This window comes from Athene noctua, chromosome 3 (genome assembly GCF_965140245.1).
Source record: "Athene noctua chromosome 3, bAthNoc1.hap1.1, whole genome shotgun sequence".
NCBI lineage: Eukaryota > Metazoa > Chordata > Aves > Strigiformes > Strigidae > Athene > Athene noctua.
In genome coordinates, this window is record NC_134039.1 from 75,140,697 (window position 1) to 75,167,772 (window position 27,076).

Consider the following 27,076-nt stretch of genomic DNA (forward strand, 5'->3'; position numbering starts at 1 on the left):
GTTTGTTTTCTTTGGTAATTTTGATCCTCATGAATGTGGTACCCCATGGACTGTAATAGGTATGGGCAACTACAGTAGTCTTGAGGATGGTGTAGGCTGTTGCTTAATATCAGGTGTTTGGTATAGGGGTTGTTTCATGTGAAGGAAAATTTGTCAACCATCTTCTGGCTGTATCAGTATTTGGGTCTGCTTCCCCAGCCTGAGGCTAGCTCTCTCTTGCAGAGAGCTCTGCTTGGGGCCAGTGGTGAGCACACTGCTACCACCACAGCAGCCTGGACACTTTGCCAGCTGTTCTGCACATCAGCTGATCCTGTATCAGGTTTGAGGCATGTAGGGCTTTCTGACTACAAGGTGTCAGAATGTCTTGCTCCAGTGCTGTCATACCAAAGATGCAATGGAGTTTTACCTAAGTGGGTACGTAAGGCCATGGATTTTAACTGTTGTATATTAATGTAAAAAAAAAAAAAAGAAAAATCTCGGGCCAGAATCTTGGTTTCACCAGGGATGGTTTGTGGTGTGACAAAAGGAATAAATGGGAAAGGGCAAAGAAAACCATTTGGTTGATGCTGTCAGCATTAACCATCAGGTTGCCATTATGAGCTTGTCATTTGAGAACTTCCCACTGTTACCTTTGGTATACGTCCTTATGGAATATCTTTATGCAAGTGTAAAATATCCATATGGACTTAGTTTAGATTAAATGTTGAAGAGTTAATATGTAACTTCATTGTGTTAAAAATAACTCTTCCAAAGTGTTATGGAATAACATGAAATTAGTTTTAAAAATTTATACTTTTATATTTTCCTTCCCTATTCTTTTTCACCCTTTAATCATTTTGCACTTGAGCTGACACTTGCCATCTTTAAACAAAATTTCAGAAATCTGAAGTTGCTGCAGATAGGGATTCATGATTAAAAAGTCAACTCTCTGGGCTGTAAGCAATGCCATGTCTCCTGCTATCAGTAAAGGGATTATCTGGAGAGAGAAATTGAAATTTTCTTTTCCTTTCTAGTTCTTGAGAGTTGAAGCTACAACCTTCAGTATGGACACAAACACCTGTGATAAAATAAACAGCACTGATTGCTGTGAGATTTAATTTTTCCAGTACAAGTTTGTATAATTTTATTATCTGGAATAAGAAATGAGGTCATGCCACAGAAAGGTTTGTCTTTTTTACTTTCTTTTTTTCCTGTGTTTGATTAATAAATTCAAACAAAAGAAAGTACATGCACTTTAGGGACAAGCTTACAAAATGATTTTATTTGTTATTTATTAATTCAGTCTTTATATTTGAAAATGACAGTCTTTTATGTTTAGGCATACTTGCATTCTTGAACACCTGCCCACCCAACTTTTTGCTTCTAGCCCTTACAGACAGCTCCTGCCCCTTGAGCATGGTCTTGCTGGTAAAGAAATCTATCAGGGATTAGGTGACTACATCCTTACAGTATCACGAGCCAAGCTTGAGTCTCTAGACACGTGGTTGTAAATTAAATGAAATCTTTTGCTTTTGCTTTCTCTCATGCATGTGAATGGATGGGAAGTGAATTACTCAGTGTTGTGTTGTGATGTCAGCCCAGGCAGCAACTGCGCACCACATGGGCACTGGCTCACTAGTTATCCCCTCCTTCTCCCCTGGTGGGATAGGGACGATAAAATATGGTGAAAGGCTCATGGATAGAGTCAAGAACAGGGAGGGATCTCTCACCAATTACTGTCACAGGCAAGACAGACTTGACAGGGGAAAAAAATCAATTTAATTTGTTATCAATAAAATCATAGTAGCATAATGAGAAACAAAACCAGATCTTAAAAACTACTTTTGAATTCTCTGCTTCTTCCCCCTGCAGTGGCACAGAGGGACAAGGAATGGGAACTGTGATCAGTTCATCACACGCTGTTTCTGCCGCTTCTTCCTTCCCAGGGGGAGGACTCTTCACACTCTTCCTCTGCTCCAGCATGGGTCCCTCCCACAGCAGACAGTCTTCCATGAACGTCTCCAACGTGAGCTTTTCCCACAGGCCGCAGCTCTTCACGAACTGCCCCAGTGTGGGTCCCTGCCAGGGGGTGCAGCCCTTCAGGCACAGCTGCTCCAGCGTGGGTCCCCCGCGGGGCCACAAGTCCTGCCAGAAACCTGCTCCAGCGTGGGCTCCTCTCCCCACGGGGCCACAGGTGCTGACAGGAGCCTGCTCCAGCGTGGGCTTCCCACAGTCACGGCCTCCTTCGGGCACCCCCTGCTCCAGCGCGGGGCCCTCCCCGGGCTGCAGGTGGAGATCTGCTCCTCCGTTCCCGTCCCTGGGCGCAGGGCACAGCTGCCTCCCCATGGGCTGCCCACGGGCTGCGGGGGAACCTCTGCTCCGGGCCTGGAGCACCTCCTGCCCCTCCTGCTGCACTCACCTGGGGGCTGCAGGGTTGTTTCTCTCATATACACTCACTCCTCTCTCTGGCTGTAGTTGCTGCTGGGCAGATTTTTCCCCCTCCCAAAAAATATGTTATCCTAGAATTGCTATCACTGTCAGGCTCAGCCTTGGCCAGGGGCAGGTCTATCTTGGAGCCGGCTGGCATTGGCTTCATCAGACATAGGGGAACCTTCCAGCAACTTCTCAGAGGAGCCACCCTTGTAGCCTCCCCTGCTACCAAAACCTTGCCACACAAACTCAATACACTTGGCTAATTGAAAAATGCAGTTAGACAAATGGAACCTAAGTGGTAGATGACACTTAAACCAGTGAGTTTTGGTGAAATAGTAGTTTTATTTTGGTGCATTAAAGAGCGCCCTAGTATTTCATTAAATCATCTTTACAATAGTGTTGATTGGGATCAAAACCAACTCAGTCTAGGGATAAGGGTTTACCCTGATGAAAGGTCACTCTCCAACAGCTCTGCACACCCCACTCACCATACCACTGGCCATGGTCATACGCTTTGCATAAGGCTCATTGACCTGAGATTCAGAGGTCTAAAAGTTAGACACTGAATTGATCCAAGGCTTCCTTTGCAGTCACTAGAAATACACATTTACCATCAGAGAAAGACTTGTTCAGTTGATCTTTGACTCTAATTTTAGTGATCCTCTGGGGTATTTCTCTCTTGAGTGTAAAAGGAAAATAGCATGGATAATTTAGAATCAGATGTGAGACTTTTAGCCATGTAAATTAGGGCAGATGATTAATCCTACTTTGCTGGTTTGTTCTGCACTGGAGCCTTTGGTGTTTGCAGCTGTGTAATTAGTTCAGCTGCCACTGGAAAGGAAGACTTTTTTTTTGTTTGTTTTAAATTTATTGGTTTACTCTTAGAAAAAAAGATTCCCAAATGTGAATTCCATGATCCTGCTCCAGCGCTCAGATAGTCTCCCCCTGAGCTGCAGTACTGCAGCTGGTGAGCTGCCCACCTCTGTACAGCTTGCTGCTCCGCAGCCTGGAGACAGCACAGTGCAGGCATAGCAACAGCACTGAAAATAGTCACAGCCAGCACCAGAATAACATGCAGGTGTACCCGAAGAGATCTGTGTCTGTATTGCTAAAACTTGAAGGCTGGATAAGATCAGCTCTAAACTTGACCTGCTCATGGGGAAATGCTGCTCCTGTTGTTTGCAGGAGTTGTAGGGGTAACACTGCCTTCATTCTTTGTCTGTTATGTTGAAAATCCCTTATGGCAATGCTGCTGCCAGTTGTAAAGATGTGATGCCATCAAGCTCTAAAACCCATCCAGAAACACAGAACCTTCCCTGCATGGCAAAGATCCTCTGTGCAGAGCAGACACTGCGATGTGTGTCCTCCCAGCAACTGGAATCACAGAATCATCTAGGTTGGAAAAGATCTTGAAGATCGTCCAGTCCAACCATTAACCTAACACTGACAGTTCCCAACTACACCATATCCCTCAGTGCTATGCTGACCCGACTCTTAAACACCTCCAGGGATGGGGACTTCACCACCTCCCTGGGCAGCCCATTCCAACGCCCAACAACCCCTTCTGGAAAGAAATGCTTCCTAATATCTAGTCTAAACCTTCCCTGGCACAACTTTAGTCCATTCCCTCTTGTCCTATTGCTTGTTACTTGGTTAAAGAGACTCATTCCCAGCTCTCTGCACCCTCCTTTCAGGGAGCTGTAGAGGGCGATGAGGTCTCCCCTCAGCCTCCTCTTCTCCAGACTAAACACCCCCAGTTCCCTCAGCCGCTCCTCGTACGACCTGTGCTCCAGACCCTGCACCAGCTCTGTTGCCCTTCTCTGGACACGCTCGAGTCATTCAATGTCCTTTTTGTAGTGAGGGGCCCAAAACTGAACACAGGAATCGAGGGGCGGCCTCACCAGTGCCGAGTACAGGGGTCAGATCCCTTCCCTGTCCCTGCTGGCCAGGCTAGTACTGACACAAGCCAGGATGCCATTGGCCTTCTTGGCCACCTGGGCACACTGCTGGCTCCTGTTCAGCCGGCTGTCAATCAACCTCCCCAGGTCCCTCTCTGACTGGCAGCTCTCCAGCCACTCCTCCCCAAGCCTGTAGCGCTGCTGGGGGTTGTTGTGGCCCAAGGGCAGCCCCCGGCATTTGGCCTTATGGAAACTCCCCCAGTTGGCCTCAGCCCATGGCTCCAGCCTGTCCAGGTCTCTCTGCAGAGCCTCCCTACCCTCGAGCAGATCAACACTCCCACCCAACTGGGTGTCACCTGCAAACTGACTGAGGGTGCACTCGATCCCCTCGTCCAGATCATCAACAAAGATGTTAAATAGGAGTCCCCCCAAAACCAAGCCCTAGGGGACACCACTCGTGACCAGCCACCAACTGGATTTAACTCCGTTCACCACAACTCTCTGGGCCTGGCCATCCAGACAGTTTTTTACTCAGTGAAGCGTGTGCCCATCTAAGTCACGAGCAGCCAGTTTCACCAGGAGAATGCTGTGGGAAATGGTGTCAAAAGCGTTACTGAAGTCAAGGTGAACAACATCCACAGCCTTTCCCCCATCCAATAAGCAGGTCGTCCTGTTGTAGAAGGAGATCAGGTTTGTCAGGCAGGACCTGCCTTTCATAAACCCATGCTGACTGAGCCTGAGCATCTGTTTGTCCCTTATGTGTTGTGTGATGGCACTCAGGATGAGCTGCTCCATCAGCTTCCCGGGCACCAAAGTCAAGCTGACAGGCCTGTAATTTCCCAGATCATCCTTCCAACCCTTCTTATAGATGGGCTATTTGGCCCATCTGGCCAGTTTCCAATCTGTTGGGACCTCTCCGGTCAGCCAGGGCTGCTGGGAAATGATGGAAAGCAGCTTGGCAAGCCCCAGCCAGCTCCTTCAGCACCCTCGGGTGTATCCCATCTGGTCCCATAGACTTGTGTGTGTCTGTGTGATGCAGCAGGTCACTGACTGTCTCCTCCTGGATTGCAGGGGGGTCGTTCTCAAGTCTCTGTCTTCTGGCTGAGGAGGCTGGGTTCCCTCAGTACAACCAGTCTCGTTATTAAAGACTGAAGCAAAGAAGGCATTAAGGACCTCAACCTTCTCCTCATCACTTGTTACCATGTTTCCTCCTGCATCTAGCAGGGGATGGAGACTCTCCCTGGTCTTTCTTTTGCTACTGACATACTTGTTGTCCTTGATTGATGAAGCCAGATTAATTTCCAGCTGGGCTTTAAACCTCTTGATTTCCACCCTGCACAGCCTCACAGCCTCTTTGTAATCATTGTGAGTGGCTAGCCCCTTCTTCCAAAAGCGGTATACTCTCCTCCCTGAGTTGCAGCCAAAGCTCCCTGTTCAGCCAGGGTGGTCTTCTCTGTCGCCAGCTTCTCTTAAAGCACCTGGGGACCGCCTGCTCCTGAGCCATTAACACTTCCTTCTTAAAGAGCGCCCAGCATTCCTGGGCCCCTACACCCTTCAGGACCCTCTCCCAAGGGATCCTGTCAAGCAGGTGCCCAAACAAGACAAAGTCAGCCCTTTGGAAGTCCAGGATGTCAGTTCTGCTGCCCCCTCTCCTGGCCAGTCTAAGAACAGAGAACACTATTATTTTGTGATCGATGTCCCCTAGTCGTCCTCCAACCTCCACAGCATCCACCAGTCCCTCTCTGTTCACAAAGAGGAGATCCAGCAGGGAACCTTCTCTGGTCAGTTCTCTCACCAGCTGTGTCAGGAAGTTGTCTCCCACACTTTCCAGGAATCTCCAGGACTGGTCCCGCTGTGCTGTGTTGTATTTCCAGCAGATGCATGGGAAGTTAAAGTCTCCCACAAGAACAAGGGCAAGAGATCGTGAGATTTCTCCTAAGTACCTATAGAATATTCATCCACATCTCTGTCCTGGGTGGATGGCCTATAGTAGACTCCCACTATAACATCTGCCCTGTTGGCCTTCCCCCTGATTCTAATGCAAAGACACTCCACTGTGTCTTCACTACACTTGTGCTCAAAGCAATCATAACAGTCCCTAACGTACAGTGCCACCCCACTGCATCTCATTCTTTGTCTATCCATCCTAGAGAACTTGTAGCCATCAATTGGTGCACTCCAGTCATGGGAGACATCCCATCATGTTTCTGTAATAGCCACTACATCATAATTTTCCTGTTTCATCACAGCTTCAAGCTCGTCCTGTTTGTTACCCATGCTGTGTGCGCTGGTATACATGCACTTCAGATGGGCTGGTGTTTTGCTCCCTTCCCCTTTCAAATATAGTTTAAAGCTCTGTCAATGAGCCCAGCTAACTCCTGCCCCAAGATCCTTTTCCCGCTCTGGGACAGGTGCATCCGTCTAATGCCAAAATGTCTGGTGTGCTGTATACTAATCCATGATTGAAAAATCCAAAGCCCTGACAGTAACACCAGTCTTGGAGCCACAAGTTCATCTGTTGAGTTCTCTGGTATTCTTCTTCACCCATCCCCCCAACTGAAGGGATGGAGAAGAACACAATTTATGCCCCTGGCTCCTTAATTGGTTTCCCCAAGTCTCTGAAATCTCTCTTCATTGCTTTAGGACTTCTCCTGGTAATGTCGTTGCTACCTACCTGAAAAACCAGGAGAGGGTAGTAGTCCTTGGGTCTCACTAGAGCGGGGAGTTTTGCCATGAGGTCCTTGATGTGGGCCCCAGGGAGGCAGCGACTTCCCTATGAAGCAGGTCTGGTCTGCATGTGGAGCCTTCAACACCCCTCAGAACAGAGTCACCCACTTTGATGACTCCTCTGGGGTTCTTTTTAGAACTGATTTTAATGCCTAGTCTAGAATGATCCAGCTTTGGTGGAGTTTGGTCTTCCTCCTTGTTCGTCTCATTCTCTTCATCCTTCTTTTCTTCATTCAAAAGTTCCTGGGCACTGAATCTATTATGAAGGGACACCATGGAGGGTGAGGGAGGCCGGGAGAGGATTTTCCTGCCTCCCTGAGTGGGGACCTGTTTCCAGCTCCCCCATCTTTTAGGTCCTCTCCTTCTGCCTGGTAGCAAGAGGATGAGGGATTACCTGCCTCATTTGGAGCCTCCATTTGCTCCTGTTGCTTCAGGGGTGCTTGGCTGTTACTCCACCAATAAATTTCCCATTCACACTCCCTAATACTTCTTAATCTCTTGACCTCTTCTCTGAGTTCCACCACCAGGCTGAGCAGGTCATCCAGCTGATGGCAGCGCACACGGGTGCTGTCCCTGCTGCCCCCCGGCAGGACTGAGAGGCCCAGGCACTCCCTGCAGCCTGGGACCTGCACCGCTGCGTGCTTGTGTGGCAGCTCCGTCTGGGTTGCCACGTTCTTTCTGGTGGTGGTTTTGACGCGAGTGGAGACCATGGTTCAGTCTACTCGTGGGGGACGATAAGATGAAACTAGCTCAGGTAAGTTCTAGACCCGGGAGATGGACTGTGCCCCGTCCACTCGCCCTGCCTGTGCCAACTGCCGCGCCATGCCCTGGTCGCTCACACTCCCTGGGGGCTGCTCTTGTACATGAGGGGTATGGGGCATTGTCACTCCAGTCTCCCCCTGCTCTGAGTCTCCGCTGTCCTTGCCAGCAGCAGCTCACTCTCCCCACTCAGGGGGGAGGCAGCATGAGGCTCTCCCTCTTCCCCTGGGCTCAGGAGTAGAGGTGACAGAGACAAGGCTTTCCCTACGTCTCCTATGTTATCTTTGGGTTGTAGTTTTGCATGTGAGTCAAAGATACTCCTAGCAGGCCTTCACTGGCTGGCCAAATAATGTTTGCAGTGCAGATAAAAATAGTGCAAAAATTCTCCAGTTTGTAGAGGAGAAACCACTGACATTTTACTCTTGTTCTCCAGCAAGAAGTCCTGGTTCAAGTCTTTTGTAAACCCATGCTATGAAGTTAGGCTGCTTCTAAGTGTGTTTGGTAAGTTATTTATTCATATGGCCTACACTGATGGCAGAAATAGCTCTGTGAAGACCATTGGAGGCTGACACTGGACCACTGTTTCTGTAAAAGGCTGTGGCTGCTGACACTTGTGCTGGTACTGTGCAGGCAAACAGCAAGAAGAGCAAAATACGATTATTTCACCTGCACTTCTCACCTCTCCTTTGTTCATTGCCTTTTAAAGTAATAGCTCTTGGTAGCAGTTAACCAGCACTGAATATAATGAAGTGAACTTAACCCTAGTCTTATGAATGTAAATACTGGCACAAGACAAGGTCTCTGGTTGATCTTTTGACTTCTGTGCTGTTGAGGGAGCTGCCTGTTCACAGCTCTTGCTAATTTGTGCTACGACTTGTTTTCACTGTCGTGAAGCTGGCTTAAGCAATTCCTTCCTCTCCTGACTGCAGCTGCACAGTTTTGCTGCCATGTTGTTTGCTGCTCCAACCCAGTTGTGGTGTTCTTTTAACAAAGTTTTTTTCAGTTGTGTTTATACCGTCAGTGTTGGTATTGATACAGCTGCATGAGCGATGTACTGCAGTAAGAGGGTAGAAACTTGAAGCTGGCTTTTTGGCTGCAGAAAGCATATTGTGTAGCTACACACAATAGTGATCACTGGCATCAGCCTTGGAATAAATAGGAGCCATTGAAGCTATTGAAATGGGATTAATTCCCATTGTGTATAGAGTGGAATTAGAACAGTGAATGCAAATAATGTAGACGACCAACAATTTTGGCCTTGAGGTGACATAACGCTGCAGTTAAAGACTGTCATTATTTCCTATTCTTCTTTCCCACACACGGGCACACTGTGCATTTCAATTGCGCCACAAATCCTGGCTTTCTAGATAAAAATTAAAAATTAGAAATTCAAAGTACGCAAAAGAATAATTGTGAAGTAATTGTTATAACTTGGAGGAAGCAACAGATGTTTCACTTGTTGCTGGAACTCTCTGAAGGAGAACTAATTTTCCAAGCATATCGAGTACATGCTAATCAGAAGCATTTTTCTCTATGCGGCAGCATAATGGTATTCCTCAAAATGTTCTTTGTGTTAGCTTAATAATGCACAGCCAAAGGATGCACTACTGGGACTAGCATAACGGGTTTTGCCACTACCTTTATATTTTTCTTTCAAATTCTCTTAACGGGGCCAGTAACCTTTCTTGAAATAAAAGGCAAAATAGAGTATTAGCACCTGAAAATAACATTAAAAACCCCCCAAGACCTGGGTCTAGGACAAACAAACAAATAAAATCTAATTTCACTGAAGATCAAGTTGATGCCTTGCTGAAATGACTATTGATAATGCAGATTTAACACCTGGAGCTCGCACGTGGGGAATATACTGAGAACTGCAACACTCTCCTCCAGATCTGATCTCTTGAACCAGCTCCTTTTAACAACAGCTGTGACTTCTGCTCATCAAGAGACCAGCCCAGCTCTGAAAAACTAATAGCTGTCTTTGTAGTACAAGACAATGATGTAGATTAGGTAGCCTGGATAGTGACTGTGGTATTGCTAAGAACATTAAAAAATTTCCACTGACCTTAGATATGGACAGACTGGAGAGGGTGCAAAGGAAGGCCAGGAAGACGATCAAACTTCTATCCAACCCTGCCCTATGAGGGAAGAATGAAGGAGGTGAGTCTTTTCTCTCTGGAGAACAGAAGGCTCAGAGGGGATCTCATCACAGTATTCCTGTACTTAAAGGGCAGCTACAAAGAGGATGAAGGCTCTCTGCAAGGAGCCATATGGAGAAGACAAGTGGCAATGGGTACAAGCTGCCTATTTCAGCCACATAAGATTTCCTTGCATACACAGATCTATGTTGTAAAAATGCAAAGACTTTAATTGTATCAGAATACAAGTAAATCAAGAGCTAAAACCCAACAAAGATCAACAAACAAGACTGTGGGACTGCTAATTCCCTGCAATGCTCCTTATCAAATATTATTTGAAAAAACATTTCCAGACACTTTGGGATATAGTTGTGAGTTGTAAACCCAGATGGCATGCTCCTCTGACTGGGGCTGCCACTGGCTGTGCACAGAATATTCTGAAGTTACACAGACTCTACTGAATTACCATCTGGGAGTGCCATTTCTTCTTATTCTTGAGGATTGTCCTGTACTGCACTTTATTTGATATCAGCAGCAGGGTTATCGGGTTAACATGCCTGTGATGCTACTGTTTTCAGTTGACATGGCAGAGGGAAAAAAAAAAATCTCAGTATTACAATCAGGTTGGAGTGTTTATAAAAAATTTTCTCTTGAATGTAAATTGAAATCCTGCCTTTTTGGTTTAAGATATCAGCTAAATTTATGCAGCAGAAAGCTGTTGAATGTTTGACTACAGGCAAACACTGTTAGTGTTCTGAAACTTTAGTGGCTATGGGACACTTTGCAAATAGTTATAACCAGCATCTATATAATCAGACTCAAAAGACCAGAGATACACTGTGTGGGTGTCCACAGCCTGATTTAAACCAGGATGCCCTGAGGTTTGACAACTGTTCAGGTGAATGGTGTATCAGACAAACATAAAAGTTGTAAGTATATGAGGTTGTATAGGTCATTTAGATGCTTTACTCAGTAATATATTTTTTCAATATATTTAGGAATCTTGAGATTCCACACCCTCCTTTGAATTAGCCATCATCAGCTAACTGTTTCTTTTAATATTTGCAGGAGATGTTGGTTCATGTGTGAATGAACTCGGAAGAAAAGAAAGAGGAATCGTGATGTGGTTGGGAGGAGCAGATATATGGGTCGCTGAGACATGGGGGAGGAGAGCAGAATGTGCTGGGTGCATGGGTGTAGAAGAAAGGCTTAGGACAAGATCAAGAACTAGCAGCTAGGATCTTGAGGAAAGCATGTTTTCCCTACAGAAAGATGACATTTTCTCATTAATTCAAGGCTGTGTATACGTAAAATTTATGTTGGTTAGAGTAATGATAGAAATTGGGAGTAAGGTTGCACAAAAGCACAGCTTTGCCCATACTGCATGTAACCTCTGTGTGGTGTAGGGAGGTAGAGGGATAGGAGAGGAAAGATGTCAGACTGAATGGAGGACAGACAGTTTCCTTCATGTCCTGGTGCCCAGGATTTTTTCCCATGTTTCATGGGAAAAGTTCCCATGTTTCAAGGGAGTGGGAGGGAAGGGGGATGTCTGTCCCTAGGTCTTTTCTCCATGCAAGGTTGAGGTGGCTGCAGTGCATTGCTGGACCTGGATGGTGGGAAATCATAAAATATCTCATGTTGGAAGGGACCCATAAGTATCATCAGGTTCAACTCCCTGCTCCTCACAGGACAACCTAAAACTGAACCATATGACTAAGAGCATCATTGAGATACTCCTTAAACTCTGATGGTCTTGGTGCTGTGACCACTTCTGTGGCAGCCTGTTCCAGTGACCGACCACCCTCTTGGTGAAGAACCTTTTCCTAATGTCCAATCTGAAGTTCCCCTGGCAGAGCGTTATTCCATTTCCTTGTGGTCTATCGCTGGTCACCAGAGAGAGGAGATCAGCACCTTCCCCTGCCCTGCCCCCTTGAGGAAGTTGTAGACTGCGATGAGGTGACCCCTCAGCCTTCTCTTCTCCAAGCTGAACAAGACAGGTCACCTCAGCTGCTCCTCATAAGTCTTGCCCTTGAGGCCTTTCACCATCCTGGTCACCCTCCTCTGAACACACTCTAAAAGTTCAATGTCCTTCTTATCTTGAGGCACCCAAAACTGCACTCGGTACTCGAGGTGGGGTCACACCAGTGCAGTGTAGAGTGGGATGATCACCTCCTTCGACCAGCTTGCTATGCTGTGCCTGTTACACCCCAGGACATGGTTGGCCCTTTTGGCTGCCAGGGAACACTGTTGACTCATATTCAACTTGCCATCAACCCAAACCCCAAGATCTCTTTCTGTGGTCCCAGGGCTCTGGGAATCGGGGAGAGCTCACATGGAGAAGGAGAAGATGCTATGTAGAGGGCTGATATTTGTTTTAAAAACAAGCCTGGAACGCTCCACCCTCTTGTTAGTGTATCAGAGAGACATGGGCAACATTTCCTGTTTTTTTCCATTTGCAGCGTTAGCAGTAGTACATCTCTGGGTACTTGTGCCATGTACTAAAACATATGGCAAATTACTTGCCCATATGGGTTCGAAGTGCGATGTGTGTTCGGCAGAACAATCAGAAGACAAGCTTTGCATTCCAAGCTGGAGAGCATGGCAATCATCTCACATTGTCTAGACTTTCCTCTCTGTCATTTTTACATATTTTGCAACGATTACATTAATTTCCTCTGGCCTCCTTTCTGCCAAGATCCATCTGCAACTTAGAATTGGTTAAGATAGCTTTTCATATTCATGGTATTAGTCAGTGTGAGCATATTTGGAGTGAGCACTTCAGATTCTCCCATCCATTTTCATTATTGTAAATTAATCCCATTTTGGGAGGGTGATGGAAACTTTTTTTATTTATCTATGCAGATATTGTTAATGAAATGTAAAAAAGTTATGAAGCCAATGTTTTAAAATATTGATTAATCCCATTTTTTCTTAGAAGATATATTATCAGACAGATATTATAGAGAAAACTCATTACTTCAGCTGTGAAAATGTATTAAAGAAAGAACTGTGTCAGAACAAAAAATGAAGACAAACTTATTACACAGTAATTTTCATTAGAAACTAGCGAAAGTACAGTTCTTGACTAGCTAGGAATTAGGGGTTAATATTCCCCTTTTCACTTTCCTGATGTTGATGGGATTTTAAATGACTTCCGACAAGTTTGAATAATATTGCATATATTAGCAAGCTGTCCGTCAGCAGGGAAAGGAGAGTGCTTAGATAACGGTGAAACCTCCTAACATGAGGAAGGGCTGGAAGGTGGACTTTAATCAAAACCTCCAGATTCCTCATGCTTCCTCAGCTAAATGGAATATTCTCTTACCTGAAAGTACCAATTAAGTTGTAGTTTCCTTTTGCCTTGGGCTGAAGCTAAAAACTGTGCTCTCAATCACTGCTGTCCAAAATAGGGAGCAAGAAAAATTCGCCTTTAAGATTTTACTGCCTTAGATTTGGGTACAAATTTATCAAGCAGACAAAATTTTTGGTGTAGACAGGATCTTGGTTATTCGTGTTTGAGGGGGCAGTGAGCCACTGTATGGGTGCTATGGACTTCGTAGCTCAACTGTGTGCACCCCTCTCCCCAGATTCTTCACATGAATAGCCCTTTCCTTGAGCTGGAATTCTGGAATTGATCTGGTTTTGCTCATTCAATTATGTATATTGCTACCTGGGCAGGTAGTTTGCTTTCTTCTTTCAGCTGCCATGAAATTCCAGTCTGGTGGGTGCCTTGGGAAGCTGCTGTGGTCTGGGGGGTGCTTTGGGTCACTGGAGCAAGGTGCCAGCCTGAGCACTTGATGCAGTCCCCCAGTTTCTGCAGGGCTTTGTGCTGCTCTTCTCTGCGTCCCTGGTGCTGCCCTGAAGTGGTACACACTGCCACCCAAACACCTGCTCTGCCCCACGTGCACGGGTGTGATATCCATCTGTGTATAGATTTTTCCTCCTTAATTTTAAAATTATTACTTTCTGCCATTTTACTGAAATAGGTGTGTATTCATACTGAAAACCTGTAGTTATACCCCAGCCTGACTCTCTGTCAGAACTGCAGAAAACTGCCCATTTACAGCCACATAAGGAGACCAGACTATTAAAGTGTTGGCTGGTAGGCGATGAAGCGATGAATGGTAGACAATATTTTGTCTGCAGATCACTGCCATGATTTGCCAGCAGGGCTGTTCTTCATCCTCCACTGCAGTGCCATGGCTTTACCCCAGCTCAGCCCAGTGCCCCCCAGTCCTGCTGAGGTGCTGAGCTGCTTTGCTCCATCCTGCCTGCAGATGGGGACTGAAAACTACATTTTGAAGACACAGATTGCTGAGAGCTGCTGCTTGCTTTCAGAAGGCAATTATTCATCCCCTGCAAGCCAGGCTCTGCCTCCTCGTGAGACCTGCATTTCTTGAAGAGGGACGCACAGTATTTAAAGAGCAGCAGTTCTTCCCCTTGAGCTGTCTTCCCAGGTTCTCTGCTGAAAAACTGAGGGAACCCAAAGGACCAGTAATAAATATAATTTATCAGTGCAGACCACTGTAAGAAATTGGCTCAAATGTATGTGACTGCATACATACACAAACATATATACACTTAGTATGCTCTGCTTTACATATCAAAGAGAAAATGCTAAACAAACAAAACCACAACCAAAGTATCTTCAATGTTACCTATGCTGGGGCATGAAGCAGGAGGGAAAGGCAGCTTGGCAAGCCTGCTTTTGATTCTCTGTGAAAAGGTTGTTTGTACTGCAGATGATCCAGCTTGCATTTGTTATACCGATAATCAGAGATGGCTTCTGTGCATCACGCTTCTTAGCTGAGGTACAGTGCCATGTGACTGTGGTTATGCGTATTCCCAGGCAGCTCAGCTTTGGAGATAATTTAATGTGGCAATGCATGACCAAGCCACCTTGGTGGCTCTGCCTGGAGGTGTCCGGGTTTCACTGTGGCAGGCCAGAGCACTTCTGCAGCGCTCAGCACCCCTGCAGTGACTGTTTCACTTTGGATGGAGCAAATCTCGATATTTTCATTCCAGAGCGTGCTGAAATCTTTCATGATATGTAAGAATTACTTGTCATTTTGGAAAGAGCCAAAGCAGGGGACTCAGCACCAGGTCTCTGGCTTTTATGTTCTTGTAAAAGGCTTGAAGTGCTCAAGTAGTCTGGTACTCTGCTGGGGGTGCTTCCCCCTGTGCTGTAATAAACTGGGCATAACAGCCAATTTCTCTTCCAGGTGCTATATGAGATTCTGTCCACCCTGAAATCAGAGGTTTATGTTTGATTTCAGTGGAGCCATGGTTTCATTGGGTTTTTTTTTTTTTTTTTTTTTGTTTGTTTGTTTGTTTTTTTTTAGAGAGAGTTTAATCTGATTTATATAATTAAGAGTTTTGTAAAAATTATTATTCTTCTAAGGATACATTTTTTGCCCCTTTAGACACTTCTGAAGCATGGAGGGACAGTCATACCCTCAAATTATGTCTCTGAGATGAGGGTGGGTTTGTGACTGTAAGCAGTAATATCAGTAAAAAGGAAGAAAACCATGACAGCCTTATGCTACTTTGCATCCCACTAGGAAAAATCTAGAGAGCAAGAACAAGAACATGCTCAGAAAAACATGAACACCTCAAATTTAGCAGCCTACTACAACTTTCATGTGGGAGGGTTGTGTGTGAAGCAGGTTAATGCCACTCTGAATTTTCTTTGTCCTGAATTGGCCCTTATGTCTTCTTCCTCCCAGATTTTCAGATTGAAGTCTCATAAAACTGATTTTTATACCTGCAGATCTTTGGTATACAGGTAGTTTAAAAAAATTAAATCAGATGCATACAAGTCTTTTTTGTCTTCATGTTAAAGAAGACCACAGAATGAGTGAAGCTGGACCTTTGCCTCAGCTTCCACAGAGAGTTGCTGCAGGATGGCAGCATTAGGATTGCCCTTAGGTTCTTTAGCAGGACAGAAACCCCATGTTTGTCATTGATTCTCTATGGCTTGTGAGTATTGGCTTTATTGTACACCATCTGTGCTTGTGTTGCAGGATGCAGGTCTCCAAACTCCGGTGGTGTCAACTGTTTTTGACCCAGGCTGCCACAACTCATCCCACACAGCTGTGCTGATGAACGTCAGTCTCGTGACTCACCCAAAGTCTCTTCCTTCCCTTCCTCTCTCCTTGGTGTTTCTGAGTTCCCACCTGCATCACCCATGCTGGACTTTACAAGCTTTAGAATGTCTTTTGTTAAATATTGAAAACTTGTCCATCACTTTGTTAGGTTTTACAGGTTCACGAGAGACTGAATTTCCAAAGCATTTTTGGTTGAACAGCCCAAATTTTAAGGCCCAGCTGTCTCTCCAACTTGTAGTCTCACTCCGCCAGCAGTTACAGCCTTTGATCGTCAAAAATTCTATTATGCTACTTGATTAAAGATATTCAGAACTCAAGGTGAAAGCAGGCAGAGATTTACATTTGAAGTGATTTATTAACCTGCTGTAATTTAAGGTCAGGCTAGTTTTAGAATATTGTTAGTCCTTAATTTTGGTCTCTCTTTGTGCTATCCTGTAATAGACAACTAATGTTAGTTTAATTCAAAGGGGTTTTGCTTCCTTGGAGAAAATATTAAAAGGCACGAAAAATTCTGTAGTTGGTAAAAGTGACTAGGGAAAAACATCCTTTTGAATTCCTGTTCTCAAAATCCCTGGGCTACAAAAACAACTGATCAAAGTATCACCTAAGTAAGAAATAAAAAATTACCTCTGGTGTGTCCCATCTTTCACAGTACCCTTTATGTCACCTACTTAGTAGCAACAGAGTGTCAAACTGAGCTGTGAATGGTGCAAATGCATTGTGATTACAGTCACTGCTTGGTAGTGCTACAACATCCTTTTTCTTATGATATGAAAAATCATGGATGGGTTAATTCTAGAATAGACAAGTGTAGTTTAGCTACAGTGCTCAGCATATCATGACTGTAATATCCTACTCTTCTACCAATGCTACTGTATGGTGCAGGGGGGATAACAGTTTTAATCACTTTGTCTGTTAACCATCCCCTAACTGTCCTTCAGAGAACCGAGGAAGTTAAAGAGTATCTTGGAATTCAGGAATGGTATAGGTGGTGCTTGCTAAGCATTCTCACTTCATTGTTTTCATGTGTGTCACCTTTTATTTCCTTGAGAATAGAATAATCATTTGATATAAATAAACATAAGTACACGTTTAACCTAAGAACAATCATGTCAAATGGAAAATTCAGGTTTCGTGGTTGAAAGCCAAAATGATCCCAGTATGAGAGAACTTCAGGCATGAATATACCTACACAGACTTTACTGGCAAAACTCAGACTAAGCAAGGTTCCTTGTGTGACTGTCGGGATGTGTTTTTGTGAGCGTGTGGGTGCATGTATAGATCCTCTTTGCCATGTCCTGTTTGGGCAGAAAAGTTCTGCTTTGTTTTCTGTTCCACACCAATCGTACCACACATGCAATGAGGTGGAAAAAATCTCTGCCTCTGTGTCCCCAAAGGAATAAGGGAGTACCCCGTTATTGATTACCTCCATTTTCTGTAAGGACCTGCTCCTATCACTTTGAGAGACCTGGGCTTAGACTTTTGAAATATCTGGTATTCCTTTAAAACAGAAAAAAAGAAAAATTTATGTGGGAATAAAGCAGACCAAATAAATCAAATCATTTAGGAGGTCTGCTAAAAATGAAAGGTAAACAAGTCTAAGGTAGTTAGAGTTGGGAAAGTGGACTATGTGTCAGGGACAGATGTGTTGATGGGTTCTGGGCAGAAGCACCTGAAAGGAAAGGACCTGTGATGACCCACACAGGAATTGTGCTCTCAGGGAATCAGTGTACACAGTCTGTTAGAAACACGTGATGTTCTCTAACAGCTGTACTCCAAACCCTGAACTGCTGTCTCTAGACACTTGAATGCACATCCCGGTGAAGAGCAGCGTCACCTTGTTGGGAGGAGGACATAGGGTCTGCGATGCAGATGTGAATTTCAAAAAAAGAGATTTTTACATTGCCAACATGACACCTTTGCAAGCACGTTAGTAACTACCTGCTAGTTAGATGCACTGCAGAATATTCATTCTTATAAACCTGTGACATCCACAGTTGTTGACTTTTGTGTTACTTTCTGAGCATTGTACATGTGTGCTGAGGCAGCACCAGGCAGTGACTGCGCAGGCAGCACAGGGAGGGCAATAACAGATGCTGGGAGTTGTGTTTTCAGCAGGACTCCCTGGGTAGAAAGGTCCTGATTCTAAGAAGGGCCTAGTCACCTTCCTGCCCTGTCAGTGCTGGTGGCAATCCTCTACGTGGCCCAGACTGGCAGAGCTGCAGTTCAGCTACCTCCTAACTGCGTGTGGGGCTGAGTCCCTGCATCAACTGTGCACCTGGAGATGTTGCACACAGATACTATAACTAATAGCTCCGGCTGAACAGTCCGGGTTTCCCTGCTTATCTCCTTCATGCAGCCTGGTCCTATAGATACGCTCAGGACATGTCTGAAATTGAAGGCATCTGGGAACATTTTACTAGGGATTTATCTATCCTGACTTCAGAAATTGAGATGTCAGACATGACTTGGAGCTAATAACCCTTCACGCTTTTTCCAGTCAATAGAAAGATTTAGATGCTTCTGCAGGACAATTAATTTTGTCCTAAAGGTGTTGGACAAATCTCTTTCTAAAGGTGCCTATTGGTGTCCTTTGTAAAAAGCCTAGAGTGAGTAACAGTAATGTAGACATCTAAACCTGGATGAGATGAATCCCGCTCTGCGTTCGTATCCATTAGTCTCTGGATCAGAGACTGAACTTGGGACACTAATATTCATCTTCCTAACCATCCTCAATCTCACTTACTTGCTCTATATTATATAAATGTTTACAGGGAGTGAGGACTTGCCTTGAATCCATAATGACTAGTTGTGCATCTGAGCACTGCAGCATCACTGAGCCACGGACGAAAGATGGAGCAGAAAGCACATACACACACACACACATTGCTCTTAAAATCCTGATTTCCTTTACCCAGTGACATAGTAAAAGATAACTTTATAGAGATGACTCCTGAGCTGCAGTGACACGATGTGGCAAATGGGAATCCAGTGGCAGAGCTCTTTGATGGAGGAACTGCTGCAGACGTGCAGCAGTGTTGATCATGTGTGGAGTCCTTAACCAAGAGATACGGTGCTGGAGCAATTCCTTTCTCTGTTCTTCCTTTGATCCTGGTCTTGAAGGGTCCATGGCTGTCTTTGTACCTCCTTGCTACCTTGTTCGTGCTGTCACCCTATGCAGGATATTCCAGGTTTTGCTGTGCCCTAAAAATGGGTTCCTCCCACCTTTTGAGGTCACATTCATTTTGGGCCCACTAATTGGTAATTTGTGTTTGTGACCTTGGAACCCCAGTGTCATCGTGTTCCTGTAATGCATCTTTTGAGGAGTTCCTCTGCTGTCATCCTACATCCGTGCTTTCAGAGGTCCTTGCTACACAGTATAGACTTATCCATTGATTACCGATTGCCAGTATTGATTAAGACTATGTGTCCTTTGAGTTCTTGGCAATGACACAATAGTTGTCATGCTGGAAGAAATGGGAAAACTCAATAAAGTATGCTTCAGAGTGGAAAACTAATTAAAAAGGCATCACATAATGAACACATAGAGGAGAAATTACAAATCTTCTTAGCTGAAGAGTCTTATTCTTGTGAAGCTGATCCAGCTGGTGTTAGGCTGACCAGAGACCAGGCAGATACCAGCCTGGGGGAGGATATTTCCTCTCTGCCAAAGATTCAAAGCTTGACTGTTGTGGGTTTTTTTTAATAATTTGATTTTTTCCATACTATTTTTATAAATTTAGGTCCTTGTAGTTTTGTTTACTGTTTGTGGATTATATCCATTGGGTTACTTAGTCTGTAGGTCAGTCTGTAACTGTGTTGCTGTGATTTGAGTTCTTATGACTTGATAGTTTCTTCTGTGTTAGTTTTATTCTGTTTTCATGCCTTGATTCCATTAGACATCATAAAATATCTGGTAGTCCCCTAAGGTTACATACTTACAAGGTAATTTACAATATTTTAAAAAATGGTGCAATATTAGCTAATTATAAGAATTCTATGTCTATGTGTATTATTTATGACTTAAAGAACAAAATTCTTTCCTCTTAAAGTATTATGGGTTTTATTATGCTGGTGAATCACTCTTCTATTGAAAGACCTTAGTAGCAAATGTTATGTTTGTGTTTTCTACTAATGTTTACTGCTAAAGCTCAGTATATTAACAGTGGGTTATAGAGTCTATTTTCTCTTGTGTACAGATACTTCTGTATACAAAGTAGAAGAGCTTTAGCAGGGCCATGCCAGCATGGCTGGCATAGCCTATGTGCCAGTGGCATGGTCCCAAGCAGCCGGGCAGCAAGCCTGCTCTGGGCTGGAGTGGCCACAGCTATCACACGTTGGACTTGTCCTTTCCCAGCAGTGAGGCTGCGAGGAAGAGTCAGCACCAGCAGCAGCGCTGCCTGCTTCTCTTTGCTTCGGACACATGTGTGTATGTGAGCACACGTGCTCTGTGTTCAAGGGCACAGAGAAATGTCAGTGGCAGCCCACTTTGTCTGACTTTCTCCCCCTTCCCCATAGAGCAGCTCTCACCATTCCTGTATCCTATAAAAGCTGGCCATGGATGGCTTTTCAACATAAAAAGGTTATCTCTAACTACAAGAAAAGGGAGTAAGAGATGTCATTAAAATGAGCAGGTCAATTCATACTTCATATTTCACATGCTACAACTACCTTTTGCTTTTTTATCTATTACTTCAATACAATCTTTTACAAAAAAAGATGTAATAGTTCCTTACACAGTCCCTCAGGCTATGCTGGCTGAGGTTCCTGTGCTTGGTAGCTTGATGTGAGAGTAATTGCTACTGTTGTATAGCAACAGTTCATACCACCCTGCTTTGACTCATGGGGCCCATTTATTCCAGCTGAGCCTGCAATGTTTACATGGCCAGTCCTGGATCAGAGGTCCTCAACCACTTTTCTATGTTGGCTAGCTTACCAGGAGGCAATCCAGATCTGGATGGCAAAAATCAACATCTGATTCTCCAGGGTAGTTAGCCCCAGGCAAACCTGCTCTTGGGCTGATGGTGACAGAGCTGTAGGCTGCTGTGCACGTTATTTACTGTGTCCTCCTGGTGTGACGAAAATACCTGAAATGAATGGGGAAATCGGGGGGGGGTTGTCACTAGATTTGTCCGTCATTTACTCCCTTTGGACTTCAGCAGCTGCGCAAGCAATGGGGACTGATGTGTCCTGCAGAGCAGAGCATGGACACCTAAGTGGGAAGGTCTGATAAAGAGCAGAGAGCTCTGGTGACATCCAGGCCAGCACACTTGGTGCCTTGTCACCTCCAGTCCCGTTGCTGGGGTGCTTGCTGGCATTTGCTGTAGCTAATGAAGCTCAGGTTTGCTGGTGCTTACAAGTGGGGCTGAAATATGAATAATTTCTATGTAATTTGCAAAACACTTTAACAATCAGTCTTAAAAACACTAGCTATCAAACCTTTTGAATTTATTTCAAAGCCATTTAGTCTGGGAAGGAGCTGCTAATCAAAGAACATAATGGACCTATAAAACTCTGAAGTAGAGACCTACTTGTTAACCTCAGGGGTCTGAAGGTATGGAGACGATCAATTCAGGCTGCATTTGCATTTGTATGCCAGCATGAAAAACGTTCAATAGAGAGAATGGGATGAGAGATGAGAGCAGGGAACTGAGCAGAAGCTGCTTGAGGAGTCTTCCCACAGCGAGTGAGGTTTCTGATCCTCCAGAGATGCTTTATGAGCAGAGCCTGAGGCTGGGCTCTTTCAGTTTTGTTAAAGGTGAAGCCTATCTTGTGTTGGGATGTGAAGTCAGGGCAGAAGCATTTCTGAAGCTGCCCTTTCTCAGGAAGAGTGTCTCACTATTAATCAGTATGGCAAATGAATAAGCAGCCAGGTTAAGGGGTTGTACGCCCCAAAACAGGGTTTCAGGATAAACTGTTATGGTTAGGGAAAGAGCTTTTGCTCGGTGACACAAGGTTAGTTTAGGGACTTACACTGCTGGGTGCTGGTTGTTGGGAGGTGTCACAATACAGGATTTTGTGCCACGTGCCTGGGGATACAGAGCTGTTTGTGAAGCCCCACAGCCCAGCGTTGTGACCTCTCAGCTAGATGCCACGCAGCATGGCTCTTCATGATCCTGGGAGCGGGGGGGATGCTGTGGTGCTGGTGTGTATGTCAGATGGGAAGGTGCCTCCAAAAAGCTTTGTGGCTTGCTGCAGCCTCCATGGCACGGTGGCACTCGCGACATGTCTCTACCAAACAACCACCCCAAAAAGCTGTGCAGTACCAGCAATATGGGAGACAGGAGTCATTCAGGAGGAAGCACATGCTTGTATTCATCTTTCCTAGAGTGATATAAAATAGTAATCAATCGGTATTGTTTGTGATGTTTGAGATTTGAGAGCCACTCTGAAATACTCTGTACTAACATTGCAGTGCTCCCTATTGCCTGCTGGGCTTATTTTTTAAAAGCTTCTGAAGTGAATGAAGTGCTAATTGGAATAGGTGTTTTGTACATGGTGAGCTTTGTGGACTGTGCAGGGAAAGGTCTGTTTTTCTTCCTGAATTAAATAGGTATCTGAATGTAGCTCTTTGTACTTGCTGGTTTAGTGACAGAGTGAACAATTTTCTGGTTTATGGACTGCATTTCTTCAAATGCTTTAGTTAAAGCTCTCGGCATAGTTTTAAACCACTTTGGGAAAGTACAAACACCACAATTCATTAATTTCATACATATGTATGGATAGAAATTTCAGCACCATGGGCAGCCCTGACACCTGGTGAGGGCAGAAGAGGGTGTTTTGGGCTGGTTTGGTGGCCTGTTGTTTTTCACTACTTCAGAGCAAAGGGCAATCCAGGAAGCAAAAACCTAATTTTTTTGTAGCGTGTTAGAAAAGCAGTGTAAAAATTCAGGTGGTTTCAGCAACAGAAAGGGCCCCAATTTAATGAGAGGGGAGGGATAGGAGGATGCCTGTGCCCTGGTCTTGCTCCTCCTGGGGTCCTGCTGTAGCTGTGGCTCTGCAGTTGCTCAGAACTATTCTTCCAACTTTCAGTTGCACTGGGGCTCTCACTATAGGTCTGTATTTGGCTTTCATGTTTTAGTTACTCCTCCCACTGCTTCCACATCTACAGCATCTTTTGGAGGGCAACAGGGCTGTCCCTTGGTGGTATGCACAGAGATAAAGAGAAGCATCACAAGGGTTAAATTAATGACCTTCCTACATTGCAGGGAAGTAACTGCTGCTATTGGTCTGCCACTGCAGTGCCAACATGCTGCTGAGGTCACTCAACACATCCGCAACCTCTGTAGAAACTGGGGGATTAGTCTGTGTTGAAAGAGCCCATCAGCACCCCAGAGGTGCCCATGGAGGGCAGATGACAGTGCACTCTCCTCTGGCACCATCCCTCTCCTGTGTTTAAGCAGGAGTTTCACTTCCCCCCCCCCGAAGTGTAATAGCTAAATATCCTTTCTTGCTGTCCCCAAAACTTGCACTGCTTTGTTGCAATGTTTGTCATGTTACATAGGTCATCTTTTTTAGTTTTTAAGCTTGAAGAAGTTGAAAATAGAGCAGGTCAGCAAATGGCCACATCACATAAAGCCCTATCACTCCTTCTCTTTCTCCCTGCAACATTTTTTCAGTTTAAATATCATCTACCTTTAAAACACTTAGAACAGTTCATCTGTGGAAGAATGATAGCTTTCTGGATCCTTCTGCATCCCTATGTGTTGTTTTTTTTTTTTCCGAGAGGGACAGCCACCCATCTCAGATATGGGTATTTGGGAAGTTCCTGCATGGGAGTGCTCCAGGCCCCTGTGTGTGCAAGTAGGAGTGCCTATTTGTGCACTGGTATTCCCCCAACTGTTTAAAAGAGATGTATTTGTACCTTGTAAGCAAAACCCTCCTTAACAATTAATTGAACTGGCAGAATGACTTATTGCCATAGAGGCACTAAAGGCAGGAAAGGACAGAACATCATTTTTAGATTGGCTATAATTCAGAGGTATTGCTTATGTTACTGTGTCTTGACAATATATTTTTAAAAAATTGCTCTACACTTAGGTGCCAGCTATGGAAATAAATGTGTGATCACATCATTGCTGTTAGAAATAGCGAGAAAAATATTCTGGGACCCTGAAGGCTGAACAGAGCATGCCTGCACTGGCTTCAGGAGGGTGATGGTCTATGCAGAGCTTAGGGGTACTTTTTCGGGTGGTGGGGAGAGGCTGTTGCTCCAAGGGAGAGGCCAGTCCTGGGTGCTGAGCAGGGGACCTGTGGGCTGTCTAGTGAGCAGCTTGGGGCATAGGGGATGTTTGAGTCCTGGCCCCTCCTGAAGCACAGCTGTTTCTGTCCAGATGCACTGGATTTTCCTTTGGGAGTGATGGCTAATTAAAAAGGCTTATTGTTTTGATGACAGCTGTGAAGGTAAAGGTGATGTTTGGCTCTGACATGATAGATGGAGAAACAGCCTTAGGAGTCCTTGAGTCTAATAGACATGTGGGTGGGAGCTCTGCATGATACAGCCATGGAAATTCTCTCCAAGTCCTCTATTAGTCATGCGAGTAAGCAGCCTGCCTTGACTCTGCGGCCTTTTTAGCAACAATTACAGAAAATATCCTAGGCGTCAAGGGGACAAAAAAGGAAAAGAACTCTTTTGGAGACTTACAGAAGTGAACTGTGAAGTAAATCCCTAATGAGATCAGTCATCCCTGGGCAAGTCCAAAGCCTTCTCTAACTTTGAGCTCCATGGCAGTGTACCAGGAAACTTTTCCTATTCACACCAAAGCTTCTCTCCAAGCAAGGAGAAACATGGAGGGTGACATCCTCATTAGCTGAGGTGTGCTCTTCCACTTATACCTCTGCAGTTTTGGCCCTGGTTTTCTGCTGCAGCAGTGATACAGAAAAAAAGCACAGTGTCTAAGACAGATACGTGCCTGCAGCATTGCCTGTCCTTGCCTTTGTAAAATGAATTTGGAGACTTCCAGTAGAGATCATAGCATGTTGAAGACACAAAACCTGGCTTGAATGCTTGGATCATTATCAGTACAGACATTTAACTGTAATAGCATTGAAGAAAAAACATTATTTGCACTTGTAAAGGGAATTACTGGCTGCATGTAGCGTTAGTATGTCTAATCAGTAACTGCTGCTTGTTTCTGAAGGCCAAGGCAGATGATCTGGGCTGGGCTTCAATACAAGGTGTTGGGTATATCTGTATGTTTATATGACACCCAGGAGTACTTTAATGACTTGTCTAGTGTGAATAACTGGTCATGACACCTTTCACAGCAGACGTGTCTAACATAGAGGTGCTGAGACATGTAAGGTAGAGGTTGAAAGTGGCGAATGATGTCAGATGGTGAGAGAGGGCCAGAAGGAAAGAGGGAAAAAATAGGAAGACAAAGTTCTGAGGGATAGAAGGAGAAAATAGAGAATGGAAGATTCAATCCACTGAAAGACAGCAGCACTTATCTCAGAGGTAGGAATAAAAATAAGAGCAGTGGGGAGTTGTGAAGGAAGAGAAGAGATTCAGGATAGATCTGGTGGTGCTGAGGGCACCTGGAATGTAGAGGAGGCTAAGCATGAGATGTTCATAATCAGCAGAGGTGGCGCAAATCAGAGTGAAGCCAATCTTTGATGGAGATGAAAAATTCTTGGCAATGTTGCTTGGCTGAACATTCAGATGGGATACAAAAAATACCAGGGAAGAAATAGGGCCATGCTTGAACTTCTGCATCAATTCCCAGCAGACAGCTATCCTCACTGGTGCTGAATTGTTGGCAGTCTTATCACCGAGGCCATGGAGTAGGTAGATATATGGGCTACAAATGACCCTCCTGTTTAAGGGAGAGTAGTGTAGTGAAACCAGTGCAGCCTGTGCTCTGTTGTGCCTAAATGAAGAGCTGTCAGTCCAGCGTCTTCCTGGAAGAAAAAATGGCATCTTTGGTAAGATCTTGTGAGAGTTGTTAATTTTTCTAGCATTTTGGTTAAACTTGTTTGAAAATCTGCTCTTCCAGTCTCTGCAGTTAGTGTGGACTTCCTAAATATACTGAGCAGAGGAATACCTGGAAGAGAAATACCCAGAGCCAACATTTGCCACTGATTAAGAAAAGGGCTACACCAACATCTGCCTACAAGTTTTTACCAAAATCCCTCCCCAAATGTGCATGGTTGATCACATGCAGGCTAGCTTACTGATACCCATGTATTAAAGTTTGGAGCAGAGAATCTACATCAGAATTAACATCCAATTTCCTTTGTTATTGAATAGGTATGAACAAGTAGATAAAAAGGGGTCATAAGAATGCCAATGCAATGCAAACGCTGTACTACTATGTTTAAAAGAGAAAGGACATGCTATTAACAGAAAAAGTTAGACTGGGTGAGGATACACTGCTTCAGCACGCATCCCTCTGATACCTCTGGGCCTGAATCAGGCCCATACTCAGATTGCCAACAATGAAGATGGTGGCTACTTAAAGAGCAGCAAATATTTTTTGAGTATTAAAGATGCTTCAAATCTGATACGTGTTTATTGTAATGAAAAATTATGTTATTAGTTCAGCTGGTTGAAGGGTTTGATGTGGAACATTAATCTTCTGAAAAACAAGCTCTGCAGAAACTGGCTCAGGGTGTATGAAGGCAAATTATTATTGCTTAAAGAAAAGTATATTTTAAAGGAAAAAGGAAATATTTATTTAAAAAACCATCATATTGTGTGAAAAATATTGGTAGTTTTCCAGCCATCACATCTTACAGTGCCTACAGTCTGTAAACTGGTGATTTATTTTGCCTAACTGAAGGTAAGGAGCTTTTTTCTGTTCTGTTTGGCAGAGCATGGATTAGGCCCCAGAAGAGGCTTTCTGGTTACCATTATTTTTCCTCTTATGATATTTTCTGAGACACTGTATCTGTAAAGTAAACTGGAAATCAAATTATGCCCCCTTCACTCAGCTTGTAAACAAACCTTTCTAGGGTGAGTTAGAGCTGCCAGATGCCTTTTGTATATATGGTGTGTGCTCAGAAGTGCTGGGACTCTAGTCACCCCGGTCCT

The 27,076-nt window shown here is 44.6% G+C and overlaps 1 protein-coding gene across 1 annotated transcript in view; it reads right to left on the reverse strand.

Annotated features, from left to right (window-relative positions):
- Positions 1-9,838: 9,838 nt before the first annotated feature.
- MAGI2 (membrane associated guanylate kinase, WW and PDZ domain containing 2) overlaps positions 9,839-27,076 on the reverse strand; it is a 789,209-nt gene continuing 771,971 nt past the window's right edge. The window contains exon 23 of the mRNA XM_074903407.1: positions 9,839-9,937. Coding sequence (XP_074759508.1) covers positions 9,915-9,937 — 23 coding nt within the window. The 3' untranslated portion in view covers positions 9,839-9,914. The remainder of the gene's footprint in view (positions 9,938-27,076) is intronic.